The following is a 12005-nucleotide window of genomic DNA, read 5'->3' as shown; positions in this document are numbered from 1 at the left end:
TAGAAGGACTTTATAAGAATGAATATTAAGGGAAAAATCTTCGTATTTATACTTAAACCTAAGTTATAAAAATAATGGCTAAATTATGCATAATTTGAGTGAATAAAAATTATAGTTTATTAAACCAGTCTTATCATATCGTATCTTATGCGTGTACCACCAGTCCACCACGCGCGTAATCATAAAATTATTTTGAGAAAGGTGTTATTTTTTTTTTTTTTTTATAAATATAAATTTCATATCAGCCGTAAAATGTATTCCACGGCGCCTTATAAATACATTTTTTATACCTTACCTTACTTGCCTATTTTAAATAAACGCCACGGCGAACAAATGTAACTCGCTGTCGATCAATAACGTGCAATGGAACGGGCTATGCTTGGGGTCTATTTCAAAAATAGGATTAGAAATGAGACTATCATATATACCACAGAATTAATTAGTTGAAGTAGCAGTGGGGTGGTCACCTAAGTCGCAAAACTGATGGCCGCTGGAGCAGACGGGACCTGGAGTGGAAACCGCGTGTTGGCAAACGCAGTATGGGACGTCTTCCTTTTATTTCTTTTTATACATACGGTTGTGGCTAAACTAGCTGCGCTGTTTAAAATTTTTAGTGTCTATAATGTTTTTTATTTCCCTTATAAATGTATTTTATTGTGATTTTACTGATTATATTTAATTCACACCGAACAGCGGCATGTAGTGACTGCCTATAAAAGAAGGACAATAACCATCGTTTATCCTATTACTTATTAAAACATTTATATTGTATCTTCTGTTGGTTGTCCTTAATAAATAAATATCGAGCTGTAGAAATGAAATTGTTTAAATTTTATTAACACCAAATACTTACCTAATATAATATTGAAAATAAATTAGGAATTAAAAATTGCTATTTTAATAATTTATGAATTTAAATATAATAATAACAAGAAAAAAAGTAAAAAACCCTTGTTATATTTATTTTTCATTGTTAAAGTAACAAAAGTTGGGATGCGTGGTGTCAGATTTTGAATTCACAGAATATTTTTTTGTCAGATCCCAGAACCCCAGAACTTCTGACTAGGTCGGACCGATTTCAATAATTTTTTTGTTTTAATCGAAAGGTGGTGCGTGTCATGTGGTCCCATTTAAACTTAATTGAGATCTTAAAAGTGCTTTTGGACCTATGTATAATAATGCATATTTGCTTGTCTATTTTTTCGTCGAGGTACGTTCTGTATTGCCAACATAAGATTGCCAACGTACAACCTGTACCTAAAAAAGGTAGTCGTGCCGACCCGGCTAACTATAGACCTATCGCGATCACCTCCATACTGTGTAAAAGTTTGGAGCGTATACTGAATGATAAGCTCCTGGCATACCTCCTGTCGGACCAGCAATACGGTTTCCGCCGTAACAGATCCACGGGGGATCTTCTAGTGTACGCCTCGCACATCTGGGGCGAAGCCTTGGACAAGCACGGAGAGGCGCTAGCTGTCTCACTTGATGTATCGAAGGCATTTGACCGGGTCTGGCATGAGCCTCTTGCCTATTGAGCAAGCTTTCAGCTTACGGAATACCCCAGAGCTTGTGTGACTGGGTATCAGATTTCCTGAGTGGGCGATCATTTCGGGTGGTCTTAGATGGCTCCTCGTCTGACTTGATGGCGGTTAATGCCGGTGTCCCTCAGGGATCAGTTCTCTCTGCAACCCTCTTCTTGATTCACATTAATGACCTCCTGAGGCACGGTATCTTTGGATACGCGGATGACAGCACTGTTACGGAGAGATACGTGTCCGGTCCCCGAGCTGGTGGGGCTGAAACTTATGAGCATAGAGAGGCTCTGGTTGAACGCATGAATTTGGCTTTGAAAGAGGTATCCGATTGGGGTGACGCCAACCTAGTCAAATTTAATGCTTCCAAAACGCAAGCGTGTCTTTTCACTGCTAAACGGAGTCCATTCCCATTAGCTCCGACTTTCCGGGGTGTATCTGTACCGATCACCGATAGTATTGATCTTCTAGGCAAAAATATTTCGTCTAATATGAACTTCGAACAATGCATAGAATCCAAGGCAAAGATTGCTGGTAAGAAACTTGGTATCCTTAATAAAGTCAGGTAGTACTTCACACCGGAACAGCTTCTTACTCTCTACCAAGTACAAGTTCGATCGTATATGGAGTACTGCAGCCACTTATGGGATGGCTCTGCTCGCTGCTTTGGATTCTGTGGATCGACGCGCCAAAAGACTCATCGGTGACAAATCGCTGGTTCGCTCTAGACTTCAAAGTCTCGAACATCGGCGCAAGGTTGCCTGTTTGTCGGTATTTTACAGGTTATATTTCGGAGAGTGTGCTCTAGAACTATACAATTTGGTTCCACCATCACCTTTCTACCACCGAACCGCAAGGCATCGCACGAATCTGCACCGTTATGTGGTTGAAATCCCACGATCTCGCACTAAACGATTTGCTTCCTCGTTCCTAATACGCACCGCAAAAATTTGGAATGCCCTTCCGGCTTCCGTTTTTCCAACGAACTATAATTTTTGTATCTTTAAATCAAGAGTGAATAGACATCTTCTAGGCAAGCGCGTACCACCTTAGGCTGCATCTTCACTTGCCATCAGGTGAGATCGCAGTCAAGCGCTAGTCTATATATTAAAAAAAAATGTATTATACCGCATAACTTTTTACTGGATAGGTATAGTGGTTTTGATGATTCTTATTTTAATTGAAAGCTGATATTTGTCTTGTGGTCCCATTTAAATTTGATCGAGATCTAATGACTACTTTTTGAGTAATCTTTGGTAACGTGGATTTATTTGACTATTTTGCATCTAGTTATGTTGTATTGCTTGTCGAAGTAATTAAAATCGTTTTTTTTTTTGTTTGCGAGCAAATACTACTAATCATAATATATAATTTGATGCTCTATTAAACACAGGTTAGTTTGTTATGAGCAGAAATATGAAATGGGCAACTCTTGATATGAAAAATAACCTTAAAATCAACAAAGCTTCTGTTTCAATTGGGCAACTTCAAATGAATATTAATTACTATTTACTTATAATAACTATGTTAGGGATACCATGTCAAGATTTTTGTAATTTCCCGCATTTTTACAAATCAACTTACATGCCACATAGGTAATAAATAATTGCTTTATGGTAGCCATAACTTCATTAAAGAAATTTAGACCTGGCCACTTTGTGTAAAATATTTGACATAAAAAAGTATAATTACAAATGGCGTTTACGTAGAATAGACAGATGTGTTCACGGCCACGATGGGCGATGATTCTTTGATATTACGAGAAGATGGTTATATACGTATGATATTTCCTGTTACTTCATTGACGTATCACAGTAATTTAAATATAATATTAGTTACGACTGATGAAGGCCGTGTACACGTTTTGGATGTTAACTCTGGTGTGATTCTTCAATCCTCTTGTCTATCAGCGGGTAAGCTCTTAATATTTTTTTTTCTGTAGTACACCAATATAAAATTTGTCTTTAAAAAGTAGTTGCGGGTTAGACTTATTCATAAGCCTTATCCCTTGGTCTACCTTAATTTTCCGTGCCCTACATTGTCTTACTTTGACAGCTCTCAGTAAACAATTGCGGTCGTATTAGATTGTTGCTTATCAGAAAATACCGGCAAATATTAAGTTAGCATATTCGTTTTTTATTTTTAGACGATGGGGGAATTTTGGGCGTGGAGTACGCGACGGGAGCCGACAGAGTTTTCATCTGGGACAGCAGCGGAATCGGCGCTAGAACCGACTACAATGGTGTGCTACTCCTGCACACGGCCTTACAACGGCCCTTATTATCCTCACAACCGGATAGTCATGTCAAAATAGAACTTGTCTTGTCTGAGGTAATAAAATTTATTGTAAAATACATTTCATAATATTTGTTATACTTAGTTACTAATACTATATAACTGCAAAATTAAATCCTTATATATTTTCTCTCTCTGTGAGTGTGTGTTATTTATGATTGTAAAGTGTTTGTTGTTCACTGTGATTTTTAAGTGTTTTTTGGATTTATTAATGAATGTTATAAGCAATATTTTAGTTCTATTAAAATAGGTATAGGTGGTCATTTCTAACTTAAATTTTTTATTTGCATTTACATAAAGAGAAACAATGAATGATGTCACCAATAATAATTGTAATGAATTATGCCGTGCATTTATTTTTAGATAGTAGTTATTTTAAAAAGCAACAACAAAGACTGTATTTTTATATTTTAAGCAACTTTTTACTGTTGTTGTTGTTGAAGTTAAAGTTATTGAAAGTACTATGTTCAAAACAATAAACAATAAATTTATAGTAATTACATAAATAAGGATTTATAGAATGTGATATGTTTTATATATATTATTTTAATATATAAAAATTTTGGTATAAAAAAATCTTAAGGTATAGTAAAAAATGTGAAGTATTTAGTGGATTGTACAAAATATTATTCATAAATAAATCATAATAAGGTTGGCTAAATGGAGCTCAGTTAAAGCTTGACCAATTTTAGCTATTTATATCTATGTTTATTATATATGTCTATATATTAATACGTGAAGAAAAATCTTTGTACCCCTAAGAATATAGTGTGGACGGAGAAGTCTAAGAATTCACCCACATATAGTTTATAGTACCTGGGTGACCGAGCCTAGCTCGGTATTTTTAGTAAATCGTGTTTTTTGGAATTCATATTTAAATTCGAATTACATATTTATAAAATATGAATAATATTTTTTTTTTAAAATAACGAGTGCAATTAAAAAAAGGAAAAAAATAATTGATCAGGGACATTGGGATTTGAACCATGATCTCCTCGGTTGATCCCGACTGGCCGATTTCCCACCGAGCTATTACAACTTTAATGACAGTTGCGAAATTTACCTTCGTATTCTAACGATATTGTAGCTATTTTTTTACTCCCTAAAAACAGGGATAAAACGTCATTTTCTAAAAATTAATCCTAGTTAGATGGATTTATCTCCCCCGAAACCTCCTATATACTAAATTTTATGGAAATCGTTGGAGCCGTTTCCGAGATTCAGATTATATATATATATATACAAGAATTGCTCGTTTAATAGTATAAGATAGAGAAGAACTGTAAAATGCTATTTTTTCTTAAATTATGCATAAAAAGCACTGTAAATCAATAAAATAAAAAAAAAAATAAAAAAATAAATAAAAACACTATATGCACTACCATGTATTTGACACACATATATATACTTTTGTTTAATGTTCAAAATTGTAATTTAAATAAATTATGGTCGAAATTCGACCACTGGGCGACAACTAGTATGGTGTTAAATATAAGCTACTTGTTCTCTAAGAACCTTAGAAAATTACAGCAGTGATTTCTTTTATAGTATAAATTGTGTACATAAAAATGACCATTTTCATTAAAGTTAGTGTGTTTGAAATAAAATATAGTATATTTATTTACCTAATAGGTAGTTTAAATGATGGCTAGCTTTCAAGATTTCTGAAGCTATAAGAATTATTTTGTCAATGACTGTATGTATATGATTAATGTTGAAGAATGTTAATTCTTGAGTGTCTTGTGCATACTATTATACTAAATATATATTGTTGTGCAAACTATTATACTAATTATATTCTAAAATGTTTCCATACTTTTCTTCATACTTATCAGATGTCTTATGGATGTGTTAAAGTGAATATTTTATATATCGTTCTAGTCTCTTTTAATTTATTTTATTCTAAGTAAATGCTAAATAAATCATGTGAATATTATTTAGTTATAATAATAAGAATTTACAAAACCAATTTTAAAATTTTTAAGCCTGTGTTATCAGGAAAAATATAAAATGGTATGCTGCAACTTTTAAAAAAGCAGATTCTGTTTCAAACAATTTTGATAAGAGACAACATTTAAAAATAAAATCAGTTTTTAAAAAGTAAAATTACTAAATGAATTGTTCTTATAATACCCTCCATTGTAAAATATATTTATAACCTAATATGTTGTTCCAATTTATGTAGTGTTTGAGCACCTGTTTAATCCTATATAATAAATTGTTGTTATATTATTTGTGTTGCTTTTAACCGTTTGTTTTAATTTATACAGCAGTGTAATGTTACTAGAAATGATATTATTGTTAGGATTTACAATATATGTTTTGAAACAGATGTAAGCTATAATTTGAATGCACTATTGCTAATTCTACTAGTACATGCTAAGAATTAGTATGGTTAAGCTATGTAGTAATTATAAGAGCTAATGCTTCTATTTTATAAATCTGTTTTAATTTTTTTATTGATATAATTTTTTTGATAATATATTAAACCTAATAGTTTTAATTTTTCTTTGTAATAATTTTTTTAAATACCTGTCAATTTCTATTTCAGGCGGTTCTACTTTACCAGTGTGTTCAAAACTTGGATGCACATTCAATCGAAGGATTAACAGATTTTATAAATGAACTCAAAAATGCACTAGATTCAAAACCAGCCAGAAAAGGCGTTAAAGCTCAAAAAGTAAGTCTTATTTGTCATTTAAATTGTCTGAAAGAGATAGCTTTTTGGCAATGAGTTCTCCTATTTTTAAGTTTTTTCATTATTTTATTATAAAAGATAAATCTTTATATTATTTTTGTAATCTTGGTTTAATTTTTAGTGTACACTTAAGAATATTTACTTAATTTTTTTACGTGTAAATTATAACAAAACATTTTAGTATATATTTTAATGTTTTAGTGGAGCACAGTGACACTATCTCTCCCACAATCAACATTACGCCTTGTTATGACTGGTGTTGTCCAAGAGCTAAAGGGACAGAATAGGCGGGTACCAGCACTTGCCATAGCCTCTGCTGTAGGACAAAGAGCTAATGAGCTCATGCCCTGCACTAGAGATGAGGAATCTAGGGCCCTGATGTACTCGGAAGCAGAAAGGAAGGAGACATTTAAAAGGTGGCCGCATATGGACTACAAGTATGTATTAGTAGTCTTTAAATTATTTTTTAAAGTTGAAGCTTGCAGTGGATAGAATTGTTGAATTCAGCAATGACTAGCAGTCCGCTCCAGCTTTAGGACTATTTGTCGAATGAAAAAAGCGCACACGAATAAATATTTCTGTCGTGGGTCTCATATCAAAAATCCTACGCACTGACCTTCCTTGATGCCGACATAATTATAATAAACTACCAGTGCAAAGCCAGGGTGGGTAGCTAGTAGAAAATAAATTTGGTTTTTATCTTTTATCTTATGCAGTATTTTATTGCAATATTTATTTATTTAATGTCAATGAAATAGTTTAGATAATAAATAATTTATATTAATATATGAAACCAGTAGGTGTTGTTTTCTGGCTTAAAAACACAGTACTCGCGACATCTATATTACACCCTTACAGGGTGGGTACCATTAATGGGAATGCAGATATCAAAATTGTACAGTTAATAAATAAATATTGCACAGATGGGCTCTGCCAGCACGGATGGCACAGGCGGGCTTCTACCACCAGCCCTCGCCCAGCGGCGACGACCGCGCCATGTGCTTCACGTGCATGGTGTGCCTCGTTTGCTGGGAGAAGTCAGACGAGCCGTGGGTGGAGCACGAGCGGCACTCGCCCAACTGTCCCTTTGTGCGCGGAGAGTACACGCACAACGTGCCCATATCGGTGAGAGTTTGTCTATTCTGCAGATCTTCTTAGATATATATCCAACAACATATTTTTTTTGTCCAGTTCAAACACGAAGTTAGTATTTACTTATATATGCAAGTAAGTATGTAGAAGTAGTTTCAAATTTCTTTTTGATTGGATTCATAGTTTTGATGTTTTGATTATAAATGTCTTCCAATTGTCACTTCACTATTATTAATACATTTTTTTGTTTGTTTAGGTTACAAATGCTACAGCCTGTGCAGTTTCGTGTCCTAACGTTCGAATAGTATCAAAAGGTAATACAGGAGACTTAATAGCGACGGGAACAGTAGAAGGCAAAGTGAACATTTGGAAATTCGACTGTGGACTTAAACTTCTTAAGTTCATTCACCTCTCGCCATACGACTCCATCTTTAGCGGCATCTTAACTACAGATTGCAATAAAGTATGGTCAGCAAGCTTAGAAAAAGACAGTTGTAAGTAACTTTTTATTTCTATATTATTTTGTACTTGAACTTAATGAAACTTACGCATAGGACTTTTTTTGAATCAAGTTTAGTATAGTAAAGCGTATATTCTATTGTAAATTTAACATTGATATCATTACTTTTTGTTACAGCCAACTATGGAATTGAACTGACAGCAATGTCGTTTGTTGGGATGACATCACAGCAAGAAGTTTACCCACAGACACAAAATTCAGAAAGTACAGAGAAAGAGACAACAGTGAATAAGGCTAAGCCCTCTCTGATTTGTGCAGTTACAATAACGCGAACAAACACAACGCCCACAGATCAACCTATCAAAGACGACTCTAGTAGTAAGGCACTTTTCGATTCCGGAGCGCCAGATAGGGCCAAAGAAACTATTCAAGCGATGAATGATGAGAACGAAGCTAAAAGTAATCTTGCTTCTACAAACAAAATGTTATTTTTGTTAACATATGACATTCACAGCTCCCTCGCGGGCTCCGTGACAACAGTAGTGCATACATCAAACAGCAGCGGAAATTCCAAGCCAGGAGGAAGTAAAAAAGTTTGTGTATTAACACGATCAGACTATGATGATCTTTGCCTGCAGTATTCCGATGAGGACACGGAGCTTCCATCCCAATTCACAAACAGCTTAAAATGTATCGATGAACAAATAAGTAATATAATTAATTTAAATGCCTCATCTAGTAAAGAAGATTGTAAGGTATGGGAACCTAAGAAAATTGTTTTTACTAAACATTACAAACATTTAATACCCCCTCCCCCGCCTACAGCTCTGTTGCCAGAAATACCAGAATCAGGGCATGGAAGTGTTGTAGATTTTGTTGGTAAAATGTCACAGCTTAAGAGTTGGAAGAGCTTATGGGTGCCAAAGGAATCGGTGGGTACCAAACTGGTTGACCAGACAGATGCTGTCCATGGAGATCCTATCACTCATTATCTTAATATGGCTGGTCATGGTCCTTTAGAAATTTCAGATTTAAAATGGTATGAAGGTGCTGAAGGGACAAAAGAGGCAGTCAAGGTGATGACATTAGAAAAGAACAAGTTTGTTCCTCAAACTACAGTAAACAATGGTAACAATGATGGATTTGATAGTGACCCTCCTCAAGAAGACACAGTGACTCAGGGAGTTGCTGTTCAGTGCTTAAGTCTTCCATCTAAATTAAATCAGAGGGAAGATTACAGGGTAACCCATCTTTTACCAACAGAGGATAAGGAACATTTATTAGTTATTGTATCAAGCATCGATCCCCAAAAAGTCAAAAACGAAGGAGAAACAGATGGTGATGGTGACACAAAAATGGATGTTGACGAGGTTTCCAACCAACAAGATAAGACTGACAAATTGGACACAAAAGCATATTTTATTCTTTACAAAATTAATAATAAAACATCCACTTTTACATTAGAGGATGATCCTGTATCATTTAAAGAACTACCTTTTAATGAGAGTCCTGTAGATCTATGTCTTCTTCCGGCCGATAAACATGACCAGTACTCCATAGCAGTTGTCGGCCTCGATGGTGATTTAAGACTGTATACATTGCCTGACTTTAAGATTCTTACTGAGAAAAAAGTGCCCAAAGGTAGATTTACTTCTGTTGTATACTGTGCTTCCGTCGAACGCCTCAGTTTATCGACAAAACATGGCGTAATCTATTTCTATGCACTCAATAATAGCGAAAAAGATTCAGGAAGTGATGGAAATGAAGACGAGTTAGCAAATTTAGACTTCGACATGCTGTCGAAAGCGCCGAAGGATGAGGTTTGTGGACCTGCGTCGCCGCCAGTCATCATAGCTAATAAACCGGAACTAGACATGAGCGATTTGGAAACACTTATGTCGCTCACGGGGTACTATGGAATGAATACTACGGTTCCATACAGTGCTGTCGTGCCGGGCTTTTGGTGTGAGCTATCGCCCGCTCAGAGATCGCGCTCCGACCATCAGAACAACAGGTCATGGCGTCTGCAAAACACGTCTTCGACCTGGGACGAACATGTCCTAGAATTGACTCTGCCTTACAGTGTGTCGTTAGCGCATGTCGAATTCAGTTTCACTCTACACTCAGCCAGCTCCATTAATTTGCCAATAATACAAGTGACATTGCTTAAACAAAACTTGCACGGAATAGGTTATAAAAAAGACGCCTCATTCGGCCAAAGACCTGATTCTCCTGTTTGGTTTCCATCTGTAGATTCGGATATGTCTAATCTCGAGAATCCCATCAACAGTGAAGAATATTTGCAGGCACATAATGCTGAAATTCTTGCAGGACCACTATTTTTGTCTTCCGGACTTGATACGACGCAACAATCCGGTACATTGATATTGACGAGTCCTCGTCTCTATCGGGCGAGAGGAAGAACATTCCTTATCCACATAAAAACTCTATTTGATCCTGCTAAAGATATGGCCAAAGGTCCCATAAAAACAGGCGAAAATACATCGAAAAAATCTAGTTTTATCGGTTGCGATTGGCTGCATCAAATATCTATTACGGTTCGCTCATGCCCTCACACTGACGTACCGCTAGAAAGACAGCAGAGAATAGCTATGCTGGAGTCAAACAGTTTCTTGAATAATCTTTGTGAAATAGCTGTAACCAAGGGAGATATGGAAAAACGTAAACTTGCACTAGATCTCATTAATTGGGTGATATCCATTCGACTACAACGTATGCGATTTGCAAAATCTGAGAAAGGTAAAGACAAGGAAACTCAAACTCCAGTGGAGACCCAACAGCTAGAATGTATAGCTGTTATTGAAAAACACACGGACAATTTAATCAAACACTGCCTATTGTGCGCAAACAGAAGCGTAGCAAAGAAGTGCGTGAAGATAATGCTGATCACAAGCGAGTAAGTATAGCTATCCTGTATTGTGAGAAACTGGTGAGATTTTTTCCGCTCTTGTATATAGATTTCTTCTTGTAGGATGAACGGTAATAGTTAATTCGTCATATCATGTACTGTCAGTGGGGTATCATCATACATCAGTATTGTTTTAGTAATATACGCTTCAGCCTAAAATATCCCACTGCTGGGTATAGGCCCCATATAGGAAAGTGATCAGAGCTTAATCCACCATGTTGCTCAAATTCGGGTTGGCGGATATTTCCTACTATGAGTAACGATCGCAATCAGATGTACATGATAACAACCGGGACCGACACCTTAACGTGCTTTCTGAGGCACGGAGGGTAGACCCACTAGGACTAACAACTACACCGGAAATAAATATTTGTATAAACACAAATATCCATGCCGAGCGGGAATCGAACCCGCGACCGTCGGTGTTTAGGTGCCTTTGGCACGGTACACGCACCATTACATCAGAGTGGTCATTTTTCAGAGCGGAGCATTTTTCTAGTGTAGAACTGGACGAAAAAATATTTTTGTAGTTTTTTTAATTTTGCGCTTTTAGACTAAGAAGTTAACGATGAAAAAATAAATAAATGAGTAGTACCCATAATTTTATTAAACAAATCAAGAGCACAACAATAGGGGATCGGACCGTAATCAGATTAAAATCTATAATGTACTTAGATAAAATAAATATATTGTTTTACGATTATTTATTGAATAATAATTTAATAATTCATTTAAATATTTTTTAATGAAGAAATAAAATGTTGTCATTTACAATATTAATTAATCTGTACTGAAACACCGACTACAGTACGTGACGTCATTTGTAGAAACAAGCATTGGCCGCGTTCCACTAAGCGTCCGCAACGCCCGCATCGTATTTTCACCATGCCGCCATATTGCGAGCACACAGCTGACGCTTGACACTTCCCAAATATGCGTTCCACTTATAAAATTCGCCCACAACGCTCGCGGCGTTATTTACCTTAGTGAAACGTC

General features: G+C 35.6%; 1 protein-coding gene across 1 annotated transcript in view; it reads left to right on the top strand.

Moving 5' to 3' along the window:
• The first annotated feature begins 3258 nt into the window (after positions 1–3258).
• LOC123662125 (baculoviral IAP repeat-containing protein 6) overlaps positions 3259–12005 on the top strand; it is a 51607-nt gene continuing 42860 nt past the window's right edge. The window contains exons 1-7 of the mRNA XM_045597010.1: positions 3259–3448; positions 3682–3866; positions 6382–6510; positions 6730–6965; positions 7452–7653; positions 7877–8114; positions 8258–10997. Of these exons, the coding sequence (XP_045452966.1) occupies positions 3271–3448; positions 3682–3866; positions 6382–6510; positions 6730–6965; positions 7452–7653; positions 7877–8114; positions 8258–10997 (3908 nt within the window). The 5' untranslated portion in view covers positions 3259–3270. The remainder of the gene's footprint in view (positions 3449–3681; positions 3867–6381; positions 6511–6729; positions 6966–7451; positions 7654–7876; positions 8115–8257; positions 10998–12005) is intronic.

Source organism: Melitaea cinxia, chromosome 18, assembly GCF_905220565.1.
Source record: "Melitaea cinxia chromosome 18, ilMelCinx1.1, whole genome shotgun sequence".
Lineage (NCBI taxonomy): Eukaryota > Metazoa > Arthropoda > Insecta > Lepidoptera > Nymphalidae > Melitaea > Melitaea cinxia.
This window is presented reverse-complemented; position numbering and strand designations above follow the sequence as displayed.